The sequence below is a fragment of the Pygocentrus nattereri genome, chromosome 12, assembly GCF_015220715.1.
Source record: "Pygocentrus nattereri isolate fPygNat1 chromosome 12, fPygNat1.pri, whole genome shotgun sequence".
In the NCBI taxonomy this organism is placed as follows: domain Eukaryota; kingdom Metazoa; phylum Chordata; class Actinopteri; order Characiformes; family Serrasalmidae; genus Pygocentrus; species Pygocentrus nattereri.
In genome coordinates, this window is record NC_051222.1 from 23,147,156 (window position 1) to 23,168,946 (window position 21,791).

At 39.4% G+C, this 21,791-nt stretch overlaps 1 protein-coding gene across 3 annotated transcripts in view; it reads right to left on the bottom strand.

Moving 5' to 3' along the window:
• Positions 1–21,791, bottom strand: part of pkn1a (protein kinase N1a) — a 65,302-nt gene that overhangs the window by 23,084 nt on the left and 20,427 nt on the right. The window contains exons 1-2 of one of the 3 annotated variants that reach the window (XM_017699080.2): positions 14,872–15,179; positions 1,505–1,805 (exon numbers count right to left, since the gene is read on the bottom strand). In XM_017699080.2, the coding sequence (XP_017554569.1) occupies positions 1,505–1,805; positions 14,872–14,964 (394 nt within the window). In that variant the 5' untranslated portion in view covers positions 14,965–15,179. Of the gene's footprint in view, positions 1–1,504; positions 1,806–5,462; positions 5,783–14,871; positions 15,180–21,791 lie in introns of those variants that run through there. The other 2 variants (XM_017699082.2, XM_017699083.2) reach the window with 2 other exon arrangements.

Below are 21,791 nucleotides of genomic sequence, written 5' to 3' on the forward strand. Positions count from 1 at the left end.
CACAAATTGACTAGTTTTGTGTGGATGTACTCCAAACCTGACCTCAACCCCACTGAACACCTTTGGGATGAACTGGAACGTTGATTCTGAGTCAGACATTCTAATCCAACATCAGTGCTTGACCTTACAAATGCTCTTTTGACTGAATGGGTGCAGATTCCGCATCACTGCTGACCCAGCACCAATCTGCCTGTCAATCTCCCTCTCCCTTGTACCATCACTCATGAACAAGACCCCGAGATACTTGAACTCCTCCACTTGAGGCAAGAGCCTATCCCCGACCCAGAGAGGGCTCTCCACCCTTTTCCGCCTGAGAACCATGGTCTCGGATTTAGAGGTACTGATTCTCATCCCAGCCGCTTCACACTCGGCTGCAAACCGATCCAGCGAAAGCTGAAGTTCGCGGCCTGATGTCCCCAATAGGACCACATCATGTTGTGGTAAAGAAAGAGCTGAGCCATAAGGCAAGGCTCTCGATTTACCGGTCGATCTACGTTCCCACCCTCACCTATGGTCATGAGCTTTGGGTAATGACCGAAAGAATAAGATTGCGAATACAAGCGGCCGAAATGAGTTTCCTCCGCAGGGTGTCTGGACTCTCCCTTAGAGATAGGGTGAGAAGTTCAGTCATCCGGGAGGGACTCGGAGTAGAGCCGCTGCTTCTTCACGTCGAGAGGAGCCAGCTGAGGTGGTTCGGGCATCTGGTTAGGATGCCTCCTGGACGCCTCCCTCGGGAGGTGTCACAGGCGAGTCCACCTGGGAGGAGACCCTGGGGAAGACCCAGGACACGCTGGCGCGACTATATCGCCCAGCTGGCCTGGGAGCGCCTCGGAATCCCCCTTGGAGAGCTGGTGGAAGTGGCTGGGGAAAGGGAGGTCTGGGCTTCATTGCTTAGGATGCTGCCCCCGCGACCCGAACCCCGGACAAGCAGAAGATAATGGATGGATGGATGGATGGATGGGTGCAGATTCCCACAGACTTTTGCAACAAGTAATACACCTTTTTGGCCATAATTAATACTGAAACAGGCAGGTGTTTGTTAGCATCCATGACACAATTAGTATTCTCCAAACATATTGAGCTGTCCAATGATGCTGAAATTGACAGTAGTTCACAAAAGGTACAGTGACTGGGTTCACGTGACTAGACGTAGAAAGCTCATGCTAGCCTTCACCTTACCAGTTTAGTAGCACAGTGTGACAGAGGGAGACATAGCTAACAGATGGAATAGGCAATGATGAAGATGGGGAGAAAACTGGGTACATATCAAAAAACAACCAAAACCCCACTGAAAGCAAATTCTTTGGGTTTGCAATTCAGAGGCTATTACACCACAAAATAACATTAAGAAGTTGTAGGCATTTAAGTAGCTAGCTAAGTATTTTTGTTACACTGTTTCGCATTAGCTAGGCTTGTCTTGTTAGCTAGCCTGACAGTACCCACTTCAGACTACATCACTGCCCGCATCCCTATCACTATGAGACTCTGTCATTAGTCAGCTCACCTCGCGTGTCGTCAGTTCCCTTGACAACAATATGGGCATCGAGTTCCTGCAGCTGGGCGTGGAGCGAGTCAAGGCGGCGGTTGGAGCTGCGCAACTGGCTGTCCACCTGCTGAGCATTGCGCTTGTCGGTGGTGGCCCGGCGCAGATTCTCCGCACCTTCCTTTATTTTTAACTCCTTACGGATCTCGCGGCGGATTCGCTCACGCTGCTCGTCCAGCCGCTGCTGCACGCTTGAGTCTGAGAAGTCTGAGCTGTGGTCCAGGCCGAGCTGCTCCAGGACAGACAACCCACCGGGGTCACTCTGAGGAAAGAGAGAGAAGAGTTTTATAAAGCCCTTCTTTCACTACCTTTGCAGCAAACTAATTTAAATATTTATTTCTGCAAGATGTTGATATAGTTACTTTATATTTGATCAATTTAAAAACGTTAACTGGCTTATGTGCAAAGTTCAGACACTCTGCTAAGTCAGTATTTAACACCATCTTTGGCAGAATTCAGTGCTTACAAACACTTTCTATAACCAACTAGGAGTAGTTTTACTTTAACCCTCTCTTCCCTGCACACGGATTCTAGTTTTTCAAAATTCTTCGGCCATCTTGCACGCACAATCTATACAGATTTTCTATGATTTTTAAGTCAGAGGACTCTGAGGGCCACTCCAAAAGCTTTCGCTTGCATTTTTTGATGTAGTTCATGGAGGAAGTATGTTTTGTATATTGTCCTGTTGTAGAAATCAGTCTCTTTCAGTTTCAAAAGTAGTGTCTTTTGAGTTTTAAGTTTCTTGACTGACCGTGCCACACTTACTTTCGGAGTTTGCTGACATTTAGTTCAATTTTCCATCTACCCATGCAACGTTTCCTGTGGCACTGCCTGTGACCCAATCCCAAAGCATAACAGATCCACCCCCATGCTTAACAATAGGCAGAGTGTTCTTTACATCAAATGCTGCTCCTTTTTCTCTACACATATCTTTGGTAATTCTGGTCAGAGTTCCATTTTATGTTAATCAGTCTGTGGCACTTGTATCCAAAATACCTCTGGCTTATCCAGATGTTGCTTTGCATACTTCAGACACTGAGATTTGTGCTGACATCACACGTGAGATTTCCTTCTGATGACTCTTCCCTGCAGATCGCATTTATGCAACCAACACTGCACAGTAAAACAGGGCAATTCCACTTCTGTGTCAGCTAAACCTTCCTAAAGGTCTGTTGCTGTCATATGGTTATTGTTAGCGTTAGCACAAGGTTTGGAGAGTTATAGAAATTATATACTTTTTAAGATAATCAAATACCTGTACTGTGAGTTTTTACTTAAACTTTTCACTTTGGAAAAAAAATTAAGAAAATGTGTCACTTGGTCTGGAAAATTAAAAGAGTTATACAGCATACTATTCTGTGCTATGCGCTCAGAGGTTTAACTGAATTAAAATGACTAATCTGGAGGAGTGGGCTGCCTCTGGATACATTCAAGGCAAACTGTTTTATAAATCTCAAATATAAATGGGAATACAGAATCTTAGGTGACAATAATAGCCTTACAAAGAAGACGGAAAGGGGGGTGGCAATCAGGTCAATAATGATAAATGTCACCATTTAAATAACTGCAATGAACAATTTATTTAAGTATTTATGAAGGTAATTTGTCTGATTAACTATCTAATCTTTCTGGCTCACTGTTACTATAAACATCTGATACCACCTCTCAGAAGAGAGAAATTTTACTTTCTGACCCAATATGTATCTCAATATCTGTCTTTTCTTCGGTTTACATGCATTTATCTACTAACTGATAAAAACCTACACCCAATTCATAGTCTGTTCGTTAAAACTTGAAATTGAAACTTACAATTGAAAATTGTTGAAACATGATTGTGGACTAGGGCTGGGCAATATGACGACATTTATCAAAAAAATTGCGTCACAATAGAACACACTATAGGGATATCGTCAGTACTTAAAGAACTCAACTGCATGTATTATTGCAAAGAGAGCATAATTAGCCCCGTTTAAGAGGATTTAATGTAACACAGTATGTGAATTTATGAGCAAAAATCATTGTACTCATATTTTCAAATGTTTTTTCTACTGCTTCTTTGTTGTCTGTTTCAACTGACCAGATGCACAAAAAAAAGGAATTTGTGTATCGTGGAAAAAAAAAAAAAAGTATGTATGATATTTTTGTACATCAGCCACTCCTACTGTGTATATACAAGCCCTACGAGTGCTGGATGCCAGATTCTACACGGTTACAAATGAAGGTACCATGTAGGTACATGATTCGTTCATCAACATACAATCAGTGGTTCTAAGGTCCAACTGTGTACCTTACGTGAGTTTTTCCTAGTGGAAAAGTAGATATTTGTAGCTTTGCATAAACAAATTTTTATTTTATTTTTTTAATATTTATTAATGTAATAAAAACCCTGCTGATGAGACGGGGTGTGTGGAGTCAGTACAACTTAGAAAATATCATTTCAGTGGATTATGGTATAATTATGTTCCATGACTAAAGGTAGTGAGATGTACCACGGAGGGTAACACCACAGTGAAAAGAAGGGTACTTCCCTAGTGACAGTATCAGACCTTTATCTGAGAGTGTATGATAAAGATTCTCTGATGACAGGCCTAAAATGCTACTGTGATTCAGCTTGTGTCATCCTGCAGTGCCACCTTATTCTAATAATGTAACAATGGTAATTGTTCTGTACACTGCGTCATGGCTAGCCATGCCATTTCAAGGCAGGGTACTAATAAACTGGAGGTAGGAGGCACAGTGGGCAATTTCTGTTTACAGCAGCATTACTGTGGCAAATATTACAGCCTATATACCTGCCTTGCGCCATTTGTTATTCTCTGTTATGCCAATAAAGCAGCCTGAATTGAACTATAGTGAGCAGGACTGAAGAAACATTGATCAAAAGAAAATAAAGTCTTTTTGTTGCATACTTGAGGTCCACATAATTTCCCTTCATAATAGTTTACTATTCATTCTATTACATTTCCAGTTCAAATGCTGCTCAGAATGACCAAACTGCTTGAAATCCTTGAAGTGGAACTGACTTCTAACAAGAGAGGAAATTCTATATAAATACAGACCTGTTTCAACCATTCAGAGTCACTTGATGCTGCATATGAGACGGCTTCAAATGCTTGTGACAAAACAGCTGAAGGAAGCCACGCAAATGCAAATTCTCTGAATTTAAAAAGCAAACGGCCTTGACAAGAACGCTAAACACAGAAGTGGCTGGGTCTGAGGTTGTGCCTTGAGACTAAAATCATCAACAGGAATAAAACAACGAAGTACAAAAAGGGAAACAAACTGCTAAAGCATAGCAACATTAAATGCTGGGCAAATCAGCTGCAAAGCCTCTAAAAAAAAAAAAAAAAAAAAAAAAAAAATCAGCCAACACATCAGCTCAAAACTATGCTAGTGTTTTCCAGGAACTGCAGAAGCTCAAATTCCTTCAAAAACAAATATGATTACTCGATTTCTGATAAGCCAGGAAGCTATGGTCTGATGCCGTTGACCAGTCTCAATCCATAGCTACACAGTACAACTAGCCTTGCAGAATGCAAATAGAAAATGAAGTAAAAATACTTAACATACCTTAAGAAAGACACGTTTGAAGTGAAAACAAAAAGTGAAAGAAGAATGTAATGCTAATGGTTATTAAGGAAAAATGCTTGTCATGAAAGATATTCAGGAATGTGAAACCACACCATAAATATAAATGTTGACAGCTTAATATGTTTACATAGCTGGCTAACGCCGGTCAATATTGGAAAGACCAACTCTAAAAACACAGCTCAACAATACAACCACGTAAACACATTCACATCACAGTGACACTGCAGTAAACAACTGAATCATGTCTGATGCAACTCACTCTTGCGGTTTATCACACAGCTAAAATTCATGGAAAATGACAAAAACGCTGTGAGCAACGGCACTCCACCTGCGTGTCCAGGTAATCCCAGCGGTCCCAGTGGTCCCATTCCCCCGACCAGCACATGTTCACTCCAGCCCTACTCTGTAACCACTAAACCAGAACTGAGACAGAGATAGAGATCGAGAGACTGAGAGAGAGAGAGAGAGAGAGAGAGAGAGAGAGAGAGAGAGAGAGAGAGAGAGAGATAGAAAGGAAGGGAAAGCCATGGTTGGGGTCGCCCTCCCTGGGCAGGATATCCGGCTGAGCCTCAGCACGGTCACTTCCTGTTTCCTGTCAAGTTCGGCTTGACTGGCCGGCACCAGTGGTTTGGTGTTTTGGTGGTGATTCAGTTCTAAACCGACTACAATGATGCAGTGAATTTGAAATGAATATGATTGAAACGACTCCATCATTTTCACATGAATAAAATGTATTACATCAACACTATTCTGTCCTTTTTGCAATAAATGTGTTGATGTAATATATTCATTAGTGTGGAACTGATGCGCATATTTTAATTAAATAAATTTAGTGCATTGGCAAAGATTGAACTGATGCCCATCAGCTCAGTGAAAAATTCAATTTGCAGTAATACCTATAAGTTTAGATCATATGGGCTATAAATCAGGGTTTACACGAGGGTTTACATGCTGCACCAGTATAATCACGCCGGTTCAGATTTCTACTCTCTTCATTCACTTCCTTTCATAAGCACTGATCAAACAGCAGGACTGCTGATGAGAGAGAACAAGAGTGGGAGTAAAAGGGGACAATGTGAATTCGCATAACGACAAATGAGAAACTGACAGACAGCAAAAGAGCGAGAGAGAGCGAGAGAGAAAGCGAGAGAGAGACCAGATAGACAGAGAGAGACAGAGAGACACATAGGAGGGGAGAGAGAGTCATAGGGAAGAGAGAGAAACAGAGAAAGAAAGATCAAGAAAAGAGTGATGTGCGAGAGACAATGTTTAATTCAGCAAATGAACAATAATTGTGCATCAACAGAGAATTCTGAGAGAGAGAGAGAGAGAGAGAGAGAGACACTGACATCATCAGCTCATATTACAGGATGTGAACACAGGTCTAGAAGAGCTCTTCCTGCAATTGCATCCAATTCAGATTCCTTGAATGCAGCTTCTCTTCAACAAACACAGACTAACGCCAACAACCAACTTGCACCGTCCTATTAGGGCCACAAAGGACAACTAGAGAGAGGTACAGAGGAAAAACTGCCTGTTACGTTATCAGAACAGGAAGTAACTGGACTGCTGTGCCAAAGAACAATGTTTTTCCCCCACACTTACCGTGCCATTCATTACTATGGCACTTCTTGCTTCTTTAACCATTAAACCATTGGCTGTATTATTACTGTTTATCATTTACTATTGTTATTGTTGTGTTATTCTATTTAACCACATAATAACATGATTAATTTACATAGCTATGTAATGAATTACATTTACATTTGACTTGCATTCTGTATTGACAGCTTGAATCTGCACTTTTACAATTTATTTCAAAGTCAAAAAACACAAATTAAAATCATAAAGAACTGACAAAATTTCTATGCTTCTTTTCAATAAGCTATTTGGAATAAATCCTAGAAACAACATAACTGCTATAACTGAGAATTCTGAGGCGCACAAAATAACGGCCCTTTCATGACTAATTCTCCTGCAGGCACTAAGACCCTGGGAATATCTCTGGAAGCACTGGGTGTGGAGTTCCAAGCTCAGCTCTCATGTCCTCAATTCAACATGACAAAGTGTACTATCCCACTCAGTCTCTTGGCCTAAGAGAGGGGAGAGATAAAAGGCCAATATATAGTGCAGTATGCATTACAACAGTAGGTCTGGACGTCATGAGAGTATTATAAGCGGATATTGGTCAGAAGAGACTGATCCACAAAAGTGTTTCTTAATCAAAAGTTTCTCTACAAATGAGCATATCAAACCACTATGAACAACTTTATTTAATCTTAGCAATTCAAGAAATTTAGAATAGTTGGTGGAATTCTCCTTCAACAGGATGAATGCTCAGTACCTGAGTAAAACTATAATGCAATCATTACTGGAGTATCTACGAAAAACAGCACAATCTTGAGGGTTTAAGATGAAAGTAATGCAACCATATGATCATGAGATTAATTGTGAAAGATCTATTTCGTTTTACACAGTGGAAGAATGTTCTATTTAGATTAGCCTATGCTCAACATGGGTGACTGTCAAAGGGTGCTGCAGGAAAGGGTTTTTCAGTGAGCTAGATCAGTGTACTAGCTAAGCAGTTTTAAAACTGGGGGCTGGGAAATTTTTCAGAAGTTAGATCTCCACCTCGTCATATTTATCAGTTTGTTAAATGTGCGTTGGCCATATCTAAAAGAGTGGTACCTCTTTAAAAATGACAGAATGTATTTAAAATTATTCAACTTTAAGGAGCTATCTGTAATGTTGTGGAACAGACTGAGGGAGGTATGGGCCAGTGGCAATTTCTATCCACAAAAGGGGGCCTAGACTAAAATGTTTGAGAGCTGCCGCTATAGAGGTCTCCAAATCTGTATCTTGAATCCAGGTTCCAGTCCTGGATTTTACTGGGATATTTAAGGAAAACTCCTGGTAACTCTGAAAAATGAATATTACTCAGCCAGTTTTAGGCATCTAAGCTAATTTTTAAACAATTTACCTCAGCAGTGAGTTTATCACTATACATTAGAATAAAGTCGTATTCATAATTCAAATAAACATAAAAACAATAAAAAGTAACAAGAATTTCTTGGGTCCATATTTTTCCTTGACACCACCACAGAGACTTGTTAATATCATCAATTACATCATAAGCACTATTTACTGAAGCACTGATTGGTCAAACCAGGAGCTGCTTTTTAACTACATACAAACAAACAAACAAACAAACACACACACACACACACACACACACACACACACACACATATATATATATATATATATATATATATATATATATATATATATATGTATGTGTGTGTGTGTGTGTGTGTGTGTGTGTGTGTTTGTTTGTAATTTATATTAAGATTATATCTTAATTAATTAAATATCATTATTAATTAATATTCTATACATTTTGTTTATTCAAATAACAAGCAAATAAACACAAACTACACAAATAAATAGATTTTGAAAATGTGTCTTGGGTGCCTAAGACTTTCGCACACAAGTACTGTACATGTTTGCTTTCTACTTACTAAACAGTTGCTTGCAAAGCCCATTTCACTTGGCCAAGATGTGCACATCCTGTTAACTAATGGGCAAGTGGCTGTGAAGTCTACAGACATACATACACACCTCTACCTCAAACACTGCTGATGGCAGAGCAAGTCTGAATACACAGAGAGAGTGAGCGAGCAATACAGAGAGTGCGCAATGTGAGAGAGACAAACAGACAAAGCCAATACTATTATTAGCTTAGTATTAACACCCGAGGGGTAGAATGCAGAGCTGGATTTGTGGGCTAGCAAGCCAACTGCAAGTTCAATTTAAGGTGGCATTAAGCTGAGCAAACAAAATCCCTTTGGGTTCAATTTAAGGCTACCTTAAATTAACTAACAATAAATCCACTTGAACCTCTGAAGGCAGCCAACAAGTAATCCTAAAGATAAACAGCAACACACCCTGCTACTATGGATGGGTATTCAAACAGATGGATATCTGAACTCATCTCAGGTGTTGGTACAAAGCATGTGTAGTTTAGAATAAAAAATGAAATAAATTATGCTTGGTATTTTTCAATAGGAGGGTGGCTGCTATTGATAATGGGATAACGTTAAACTAAACAATGACATCTAAGATGAGATGTGCAACTGGTAAATGTATTGTTTTTATTTTGCGCAGTATGACAGAAATAAAGTGAGCAAGGTAAGTTCACCCACACCTCTCTTGAATGCTACTGCTACTCCTACACCAACAGTGGCCTCTATAAGTATTTGGACATTTTAAGCATCTTTCCATTATGCTTCTTCATAAAATGTTTAACCAGAAATGAACATTTTTACCACAACATCAAACTGATAGTAGACTCTGTGTGAAGAAAGCCTGGAAAAGGATTCTAACTAGACTGCACTTAGAGCACTATAAAGCACAGAGGTGGAAATGTGAAAGTCTGGGCCTTAAAATGGTACCAGTGAGCTTCTGTTTATTGATGGGCTCGTGAACTCAGGAACACAGTAGTGTAAATCAAGTTTGACAGTAAGATTTCCAGCCTTTGTAAGAATGCACACATGAAATTACTGCAAACTTTTCCATGATTTTCCCATGTTAAATCTTGTATACCATCTATTGTTTTTTTTTTTTTTTGCTGAACATTTAATGTATTGTATGTTTGTGTATTGTGCCACAACAGAACTGAATTAAATCTGGATACCCCGAACACAATTGCGACTGACATGTTGTGCGGCAATAAAACAAGTCAAATCAGGCATTTTGGAGGTAATCCTGCAGAAGTCTGCAAAGAAACTGACCAATGAAAGAAAGAAAAAAAAACACTCAACTCAAATGAAAAAGGCTAAAGAACCCTAAAAGATCAGTGCAATTGGTGTAATGACATGTAAGGGTAACGCTCCTGGAATCACAACCAATAGCCCCTGAACAGATTCTGAAAAACATGCTCTTAGACTTATGATAAGGAAGGTAAGAGAGAAGCCAGCAGTCACTTGAAGAGTTGCAGGATGACCTGACAGCAGCAGGAACAGCAGTTACACAGAGAACAATAAGCAATTATCTGTAACTCAACCTTCTCTATTCCTCCATCCCACACAACACTCCTCTGCTGAAGATACATATCTAATATTTGCACACTCTTTGGGAACAATGTACTCTGATCAGACAGAACAAAAATGAAACTCTATAGCATGTTTGGAGAAAGAAAGGCTGTGCATTTGATCCCAAGGACATGTACAATGAAGTATGGAGATGAGACCATCATGATATGCTTCTCTACAAACAGTCCCGGGGAATTCCACGCCAACAGGAATGGAGAGATGTGTACTGGGACATATTAGAGAAGAAATTAAAGCTCATCTGCCAAGAAAGTGAATTTGGGGAGAAGACCGATATCGTAAAAAGATAACGACTCCAAACATGCAGGCAAAATAACTCAAGACTGGATTCTGAAAAGGAAGGTGAAAGTGCTTGTACGGCCTCTGCACTTCCCCTTACTTGAATTATTTTGAAAAAGTATGGGAGGTGTTTAAATTGGGCAACCATCATAGGGACCCTTGAAGCCTTGAGGAATTGAAAATGGTTTGCCAAGAGGTTCGGGCCAAAACGTTACCAAAAAGCTAATATAATAACATCTTACTTATTGTAGATGTCTCAAAGCTGTAGCTTTAGCACTCATTTAATTTGTGGTGTTTGAATGTTTCTTTTTAACCCAATAATTTTTAACAATAAATCTTTGTTTATGCTCATCAATATTTACTTTTTGTTCATATTTGTCAGTAAAAAGTCAAAAGACATTTTGTGTGCACAAAATTGAAGTAGATATATGCACTGCAAACACATTAAATAACAAACAAACAGTGTATAAATGCTTATTTACCCTCACCGTAAGTCTGTAACTGAAAATTAACCAAAAAGAACACAAACGAATATAACTCAAATATACTGACTTATCAGGCCATTCAAATACCATTATTTAAAAAACATGGATATGCAAATAGTAACGTTTAAAATGCCTGTGTTACTCATTCTTCAGCCTATGATCTGATCAGTGCAGATACACAGTGAAGTGTAGTCAAACACACTAATATCCAGCGCTGTCTTCAAGCATTCACAGTAGACGTCTTTAACTTGACTTCACAACCACTTGCCCATTAGTTTAAAATGTGTGTAGGTCTCTGCAAGTGAAATGCACAAGACCAAAACACAAAAAGCATGCTGTGACTAAGCCAGAGGCCATTACAGTAGCTTTAGCCTGCTCAAAAACACATGAGTCACTTACAATAAAGGAGGATGAGAGGGCAAACCTGACTCATAACAAGAGAGAGAGCTTCACAGCTGCCCCAATACCACAAACAACCTGTCTCCATTCTACTTACAACCCTGAGGTGCTGTTCAATACTATGGAAGTGGATCCTTGAGCTTAGAAGCGAATCTACTACTACTACTACTACTACTACTACTACTACTACTACTACTACTACTTTTAACTATTAATTTGTCCAGTTTTATTGAAAACAACATGTGATACAGTGTCAGAAACCACATAAGCAAGACTATTTGAGATTACTCAACAACTCAACATAGTCTGAGAGAAGTCTGTTACTTGTAGCTCCATTGCAAAACTAAAAAAAGCTAAGTTCAGACACCAAACATGTACATTTGGGGTGAGGAAGAAATTGATGACTTCAAGTTGAAGCTTAGTTTTGCTGGCAGTGAGTCCTGGGGTTTCTTTGCGAAATATCCGGACGTGACAGCTGATAGTATCAGCTGATAGATGTGACAATATGGCTACCAATATTTACTGAATACTGACACTAAAGCTCGCTGCTTGGTAACAGTACTGTGGTTATTGCTAATCACAGATATCATCATGCACACAGAAACCGGATATAAACAGAGTGTGAGTCAGCAAAAGCCTAACAACCAATAAAATTAGCTTCGACCTGCTAGGACAAAGCTATATCAACAAAAGTTGCACAACTGGTCAACACATTTACATGGAGGGATTACATAAATTTGTCATTTGAGTAGAGTATAAAAAAGAATCAATATTGGCAATGGAAAAATCCCCCAGTCCTAGTTCTTGGTCTTGGCCTACACAAGAAATAAATTCAATGTTTTACAGTTTAAATAGTCAAAAACTCCAAATATATATATAGCAAACTATGATTTTATGTGAACAAATCAGCTGTTCACTAATGTTATATACTCCCATTCAAATTTTTGGAATCACTTGACATTTTAACATTTATATACTATAATATTTATACACTGTGGATTTAAATATTACAAATTATTTGACAAAAGGTATTTCAGATGTTTTACTGAATATTTCAAGAATTCTGTGAGCAAAATATATATATAAAAAAAAATACTGCAATTATCTACTTACATTCATTCATGTCACCTAAGGCTCCATTCATCATTACATCAAACATTTCTACAATTTTATTTATAGCTTCCTAGTGTTCCACTATTTGAAGGAGTAGCACATTAGAATTATCATGCAGTTTTCTTCAGCTGAACCAGTTTCATATTATCAAGAACACAGATTCCAAAATCATGCACAGCATACAGTCTACTTTGTATGACAGTCCTCATTCTAAACTGGCTCTGCTGAATCATAGTGGCAACATGTTAATTGTTCTGGATGTAAACACAGAATTATACACAGACTGGGGACAGAGGCAGTCATGACATTCACTTCATCAAAATGTCACTAGCCTAGCCTAAAAAACAAGCTATAAGCCAAGGGTGCACAGCTCTGATGTTGGTAGACCGGTGTCTAGCACTGTTTGCTGATTTCTCTACTCAACCACACCTGATTCAACTAATCTACCGGACGCCAAGTCTAAAGTCCCACTAAACCTAACTAAAATGTTCAAATGCTGAAGGGGTTTTGTTGAGATATTGGCCCATTTTATCACTTCATGTAATTGTGTGTGTACACACACACACACACACACACACACCAAACACACACACACACCCCTACCAGACAAGAAAATAACAGTGAACTGCAGCAATTTATTACTGACAGAAGAAAAGAAAACATGAGGGGTTAAACACATGTTGAAAACACAACTAAGACATGAGCAAGCTAGCCACTTCTTTTGACCGTATTTCAGTGGGATTTATGCTCGTTTAACAGCTGCAAAGCACTTCTCTGAGACCATGAATCTGAACACATCAGGAAACCTGAGCTCCTCCGGTGTCTTAAAATATTTCTCAGCATTCATCTGTTCAGTGAATATTAAATGAATCATTGGTAACTGTAGCTAGGCATTTTTATGTGTAACAGACAATTTGTGGAAGTGTTGCTGCTGCTGCTCATTTTCCCATCGTCTCCTTCATTCTCTCTCACTGTCCCTCGACTCAGAGCTGTGTTTACATAGCAGTCAAATCCATCCATCCATTCATCCATCCATCCATCCATCCATCCATCATTTTCTAAGCCGCTTCCCATCAGGGTGCAGTCAAATTCAATGGGTTGAAATTTACTTGAGCAGGTGTCCATAGACCTGGGTACACCTCCAAAATATTTATGTGGGAAAACCAAAGTGCACACGCTTTCTCCCAACCAAACATGTTCACATGGGTACCAAAAATGTACACAAAAGATAGTGTGAGGGTGAAACAACATGACCAAATCAACAGAGAAAAAAAAATAGATCTGCTTGTCTCACAGAGTAACAGGTTACATTTTGAGGTATCAGGTAATTTATTTCGCAGTTGTTGTTGGCATAATTAGCACAATGTATATATTACATATAGCCATTACGTTCTTAAGTTGAAAAACACAAATAAAGAGGACATGAATTTGAAATCGTTACAGATGAAATGAGAGAAAGGAAGTTCTCTCAGAACTCAAGCAAAGGAAGGGGGCAATAAGAAAGAGAGAGAAGATGACAGCTGAGGCAACGTAGCAAAGATGTCGGCCAAAGGGGAAAGAGGAGGTAGCAGTGAAGGAAGAGAAACAAAAAGAGAGAGAGAGAGAGAGAGAGAGAGAGAGAGAGAGAGAGAGAGAGAGAGAGAGAGAGAGAGAGAGAGAGAGAGAGAGAGAGAGAGAGAGAGAGAGAGAGAGATCAGGAGCGAAGTACTGCTGAAACTGGGGAAAGTGAGAAACGCAAGGGGAGGGGAGACGAAGATAAAAACACAAAAACAATGGCGGCAAGGAAGTAAAGAGCTTTAAGCCTGTTTAAGTTCCTTATTCAGACAGAACCATATGTTAATCCAACACTACAGTGTTTCCCTGCTCCAACACATCTGACCCAGCACATCAACTAATTAACAAGAACTTCCTAAGCTGAAGCAGTCAGGTTAGAGCTAGTATGACAGTAAAATTTACTCAAATTGGCCATTGTGCTAACTAGTGCTGTAAAAAACTGACCTCACTGCAATTACATTCACCTACAACTCCTTATAAAATGAGTGCATCAAATCTCAAATTACACAATGATTTGATTCAATTTCTTCCAGTTATTTTGTGACAATTCATAAAAATCCAAAGTACACAACTATGACTGGAAAAAACGTTTCCATAGCTCCTTAATAAAACCAATATACCAAGCTTCTGTTGAATTTTCTATACTTGAAATTGCCCAAGCATTTCTATTTCAGCCAAGAAATAACACGCCAATGAACACTATTAGAATTGATTATAATTGCAAAGAACTGATGCATCATCATCAGATGAACACATCAGTACACCACCACAGCTACCCTACAATGGCTAAGCCTACCCCATGTGTGGTCTCGCCCGGTTCTGGGTGGCCCATGATGTCCGTCGGGCGTCTTTCTATTGGGACGTCTCCGCTGCCCTCTTCTGCGGCCATGATGCCGTACCCCACCCCCAATACCAAGTCCTGTCAAAACTGCTCTTCTTGAGCCTGGTTTCGTATCGTTCAGCTCTTTTCAAGTCCAAAACCACAAGGCCTGCTCCCAACTTGAGGAAACCAAAGTAATACAAAAAGAAATCGCAGACACTCCAACAGGGAATAACTAAAGTATTTTAATGTGAGGAACAAGAGAAAGTCAAAAAGAAAAAAGAAGGTCGCTACAGCTCCACCCCACGACTTCCTGAACACAGAAAGAGAGCAACAGACACACAGCATGCATGTAAGAATCAAACATGTTGCAAGACTCCAGTTCTCTGGCAGCAAGCAACGCAGACACAGTTACACATTGTTGAATGAGAAATAACAGTGAGAGTGTGTCACATTCAGAGTGCTAATCCAGGATAACGTGCATGTAATCCTGTTAGTTTGATTATAAGGTAGCACATTATTGTAGATCAGCACTCTTTTGGCAAACGTGTCTGTTTCAGATCTCCAAAAGGCAGAAATGAATCTGTAGCTCTTAAGTCAATAGTGCTGTTCTACTCTGCATGGTTCAAACTGGACGTAAATGCTGTAAGCACTAGGACTCCACTGATATATCAGTTAGCAGATAATATCAGACGATACTAAGGAGCAGTTTTATCAGTATCGGTGAAAACATCAAGCGTAACCAGTAATTACTGCCTTTTTGTTGGTTGCAATATCAACAGAATTCAATTTCTCAATTTCTCAAAATCAAGACAACTGTGTTACTGGAGAATCCAGTATAAGTCACCACTTGTTTAACAACATGACAACATTAAAGGTTGAAGTGGTGAGTCTAAACACAAAACACAATCACGGAAATGACAACTTTAACTGAAGGACGTGCATAAAAAAAAAAAAACACCAAAAAACTCTGTATGCTAAGAAAAAAAAACAACAAAAAATAAAACAAGAGTTATATATTAGATTACTGCGAGTTTCGTTGTTTGAGTTTAAGAAATTTAAATACAAAATATAATTGTAAATCATATTAGCAAATAGTATTGTTTATTAGAATTTTATTATTACTATATTGTTATTGGCTAGTGATGAATCAAAATCAATTCAGGACACACTGACAATAACTGAAACCTTTTATTTTTTATTTAATTTACTCAAGGTAATGAAGAAAATACACTTGTTATTTATCAAATCTTCATTCAATAGGACGAATATGAGCTGACAAATAAAAACAGTTAACATAAATGTGCTAAAATTACTACAGTATGTAAGATACAGTACATGCCTCTGATTGCAGTGAGCAAAAGAAACAAACCACGTTTTTTTTTTTTTGTCTTTCATCTTTTTTTCGGGCAGAAATGTTTTGGCTGCCAAAATTTTGGTGCATCTCTAGTACTGGTGACATAATTTATATACTGGTCAGGCTCTAGTAAGTACTGGGTACCAGAACAGCATTGTGCATACAGTCCTATTCACTAGTTTCATTAATCTGCAGAAGCGTATGGCAAATTGCCACAGTACTTTTGTCAAGAAGCTGCTGTCAGATCTCCAAAAAACAGAAATGAATTCCTATTACTTACCTGAACATTAAGGTTTGATTGAATGATCATGAGTTCTTGTACCAATACTTGCACACTGGACTTCACTGGAGTGAAATCTGATCGATTCTGTTCAAATTACGCAATGGAAAACCACCTGAATGAGAGCTTTCTGTCCCTTGCATCCATCTGTTGTAGTTTGGAAAGGATTTATAACCAGTTTGAACCACACATTTTCTCCTTAGCTCAACTGTAGCCCATCAGCCAAGATATGTTATGATATGGCTTCTCTTACTGCTTTAAGCCATGTGACTTACTTTCCTCCATTTTTAAAGATAAAGCAAATCAAAACCATTCCAAATGAGCACTGCTGACTTGGTTGAATTGTTGACTGGTTTATACCAGATTAGTGGAACCACAAGTCCAGGAGGTAGCTTCTCAAGGGTTCCAGCATCTGGCAGGATACAGACGCTTGTAAAACCTAGAAATCCAATGGGAAAGTACTTCCAGCTTGGTGTTGTAAAATATCTGAGGCAATGGAGTATAGTCTCTGACTGCACACGTCAGCATGTACACCAAAGTCAGGTTAGGCTTACACTTACGCTGCATCCAAAATCACATAGAAAAATACACACATAGCAATATATACGATTCTCCAGGTACTATAAGTGAGTATGAAAGATTTCAGGAAGACTACATTACAGTTAGCAACCCAACAACTTTGCTGGACATTCTGTTGAACATCTTGTTTTTGCACATCATGAAAAAAACAACAGTTCCTTACTGTTTTTCAATTTATGTAGTAAACAAACATGTTCAAGTTCAAAACACTTCCATTTATTCTTTATTTTAGACATTGAAACTAAGCTCCCACAACAACGTGTATTGAATTTATTGTTTTTGTGATGTCATAAAAACCAATGTATAGTCAACCTATACAGCTGTTTAGTTCAGCCCATTCACACTGAAGTTGTGAGGAGTGCTTTAGCAAGGACTGCTTTTTAAATGAAGTATAATACAGGGAACACAATCAGAACAGAGTTCATTTACATATATTGTCCTCAAAAGCACAGCAACAAAAACAGCCGGTTTAATCTGAAGGGCTAAAAATTCAAGAAAATCGTATGATATATGGCACTTAAAATACTGAATAAATTAAGGCTGGAAAGCTGTTATGAACTCCACAAAATCTCAGGCTTATTATATCCTAGGGCTTATTATTCAGGTACTACATGGAATCCAATGCAAACTGAGTTCTCTGGTGTTGGAATATTGTAATAAAGATTTCTGGAACCAGCAGTGTATCTTCACCATCTAAAGGGTTAAGAAAATCTGACATCTTCTCAAAGTTGACACCTCCATACTGCTGGAACTATGGGGCTGAACAGTTTCCCTCACTTCTGAGCGCATGTAGTACGGCATCAAGGGAGTTTTTGTCTGCAACTTAATGAAGACTATAGTTTTGGCTAATGTTTTTAGGGAACTATTTCCAGCATGTAATTTAAAATATGACTTCTTTACCATGTCTAAGCTTAACTGAAAAGTGTTGCATTTTCTTGATGATACACAAGGGGGCACTTTAAACGTGAACACTCCTGAGGCTCCCTGGGCCTGTCAGCTTAATGCAACGCTTTCTATCAGCAGCAACTTATCACAATGCTGCCATCACTGCTTAACAGCAAGAGAGGATGCAAAGCAGAATAAGGGACAAGAGAATGAGAGGAGATGGGGGGAGGACAAAGAAGGGGAGCTCAGGACAACAGCACACCAACAGAAAAGAGGTACACAGGAAAGGAAAAATCAAGAAAATGGGAGACAGGCAGAAACAAAGAAGAGAGGCAGGAAATGATAGACAAGAGGTGCTTTCATGATAAAACTGGTTTGTTCAGTTGTGTGAGAGAAAAAAGAAAAATAGGTCAGTTTTATGGATGTGGCAGTCACTGGTTTTAATGATGCCTCCCAACATACACTCAAACTAAAAATGTGAATAACTCCAATAATCTGATTACAGTCACTGGACGTGAAATCACTGCAACTGTAATTTCAAGTATATATAAAATCTAAACTCTACCAATAGCCTATGTGTGGGAAACACTGCTGTGGACAAACTCTCTCATGAGTGGATTGAACTATTTCAGTCATACTCATTGCTAACAGGTGCATAAGATCAAGTATTACACACTGGCAGTAAAAAAGGTTGCATGGAAGAGCTCAGTGACTTTAAATTTAGCTCTGTCATGTTTACCGTCACTGTCACCTTTCCAAAATGTCAGTTTATCAAATCTCTGCCCTGTTAGAGCTGCCCTGGTCAACTGTAAGCGCTCTTATTACGAAGTGGAAGAATCGAGCAGTAACAACATCTAAGTCGTGAACAAAGCTCATAGACTAAGCGCTACTGCTAAGTAAACACAATGAAAAAAAATGGCCCATGCCCAAAGCAAGGGCCACAAAGAAACATGGAAGAACCTGACTGGCCTACAAAGAGCACTAACATCAACTCCGTCCAATATCATCCAGGGGTGAGCTGGAACACTGACTGTTGGCCCAATTTCATTGGTCTACTCTTGTGACCAAAACGGAAGAGAATCCTTTCATAAATTTTCAAAAATCCAGTGGAAAACAAACAGTACACAGTAATAATATTTGCATATTCAAAGTATTTCTAAAAAAGAATTTGGAATCATTCCAAAATAATCAAATCGATTTATGGTACTAATTCCTGAGGCATTGAATTTTTTCCTAAAGAACAAACAGTTATTGTGAGCAGAGAGATTTACACTCTTATTAAATTGTTTACTGTTTGTTTCATAGTTATTGCAAAAATGATCCTTTTACTTTAGATAGTAGTTACTTAAATCAGCATGTCACTGTCCTTGACCTGAGCTTTTTTTTTGGATTATCAGTTATTTTGTTTTCCATTTTATTTTGTAAGCTATTTATTTTAAGTAAAGTGCATAAAAACAATGTCATCTTCAGTGGGAGTTTAACACTCACACTCTGTCTACCCTCATTCAGCCCTAAATTGACCTGAACACATAAACACACACACAAATCAGTCACATGAAGCGTGTCTGCAGACCATGCCTAAAAGGCCTCCCTTTAATGAAGGTTTAATGGTGCAATGATGTGGCTGACTATAAATAGCCTGGAACTGTGATTGTGGGTGTGTGTGCTTGTGTGTCTGTCTAGGAGGGACCACACCACTTGTGAGTCACACTATCCCCCAACATATACACACAAAACGCACATATGTGCGGTACACACACTCACAAATACACAAACACACTGCTGCCTTTGGGAAACTCATCATCTGACAAATCTTACAATGAGACCAATGAGTGAGGCCCGTTTTATGAAGAGTCAACAGGTGATGATACTAAATGCTGGGCATGTGACCGACAATGTTGTATCAACCAACTGATTTCAATTATTGACACATCATGGAGTATAAAATAAAACATACAATGGTTGCTAATTTACTGGCCAATGTTGACATGACAGCTGTCTAAAAGGACCCGGGGGTCATAAGCATTAGCACCTACTCTGTGGTCAAGGCAACAGCCAAGCCTGGGCAGGAGAACCAAACAAGCAAATCACTAGAAAAAGAATTAAGAGCAGAAATAAATACCGAAAATGTTTGAAAATAAATTATTTAGTCAATGAGAAAAGATCCCTTGGAATGAAAGTCTATGGCAGATGTCCTGAAGTCCAGACCCTGAATCCAGTTTCCAATCCTGGATTTTGCAGTCACTTGTTTGCCAATCAGTTACATCAGAGGTTCTCAAATCAGTCTTCAGGACTCTCAGACAGACCTGTTTATTTGACCTGTACACAGTTTGTACTAATCATATATTTTACAAGTAAGTCTAGAGCAAAAACCTGGATTGTACGGTGCTTCCTAAGAACCCTCGAGTTACGTCAACAGGCCAGTTGATAACAAAATTACTGGTCATTACAAAATACAGGACCAGAAACTGGATTCAAGGTCCAGACTGAAGTCAAAACTCCTATCTTGTGCCAGTATTTGTTCTCCTTTGTTAGCCTGCTGTAACACGATCTACAAAAGTAGGCCATCCCTAAACTCTTCCCACAAAGTTGGAAGCATGAAATTGTCCAAAATCTCTTGGTCTGCTGAAGCATCAAGAGTTCCTTTCACTGGAACTAAGAGGCCGAGTCAAACTCCTGAAAAACAACCTCACACCATAATCCCCCCTCCACCAAACTTTATACTTATCACAATGCAGTCAGACAAGTACAGTTCTCCTGGGAACCACCAAACCCAGAGTCATCCATTGGATTGCCAGCCGGAGAAGCGTGATTCGTCACTGCAGAGAACATGTCTCCACTCCAGTGGCAGTGCTGCAACCGACGCTCTGCATCGTCCTACGTGATGTAAGCCTTGGTTGTTTACAGTTGTTTGGCCTTGGAAACTCCATGAAGCTCTCTATGCTATGCTTGAGCTAATTTGACGGCCACATGAAGTTTGGAGCTCTGTAGCGACTGACTCTGCAGAAAGCTGGCGACCTCTGCGCACTATGCGCCTCAGCATCCGCTGACCCCGCGCTGTCACGTGACCTACCACTTCGTGGTTGAGTTGCTGTCATTCCCAATTGCTTCCACTTGCTTATAATACCACTGACAGTTGAGTGTGGAATATTTACCATGCTGAAATTCACTGAGCTCCTGAGAGCAACTCATTCTTTCACAAATGTTTGTACAAGCAGTCTGCAGGCCTAGGTGCTTGGTTTTATACACCTGTGGCCATAGAAGTGAATGGAACACCCGCATTCAATGATTTGGAGGGGTGAGTGAATACTTTTGGAAATAGAGTGTATGAAAAATACAAGTTACTGATCTTAACTAGTGGAACAAACAAATGTGCTGCATGCAACTCTTGATTGCGTCTGGTAACTGTCAAGTTGCATAGAACTTACATTTCACAATTATTTTTGCACATGGGTGAAAGTATCACCACGTAAAGGCCGCTTATCAGGGTACTGAGGGTTTGGCGTAAGTGGGGTCACTGAATGTTCATTTTCAGCTCTGGGTTACACAGTTCAACTTATAATGCCAAAGCAAGCAGGCACAAGGCTCCTGCATTCAACTGGCCTTTCTTTAACTCCTCCTCTCTCTTGCTCTTTGTCTCAGACATGCACACACACACAGGGAGCTCTATTCAGTTGCCGTAACTCGTGAGAATGCCAGTGATTCTGGGCTCAGTTAAACCCATGGGGCAGAAACTGTGTGACAGAAGGATAGGAGAGAGGGAGAGAAAGAGAGTGAGAGAGAGACAGAGACAGA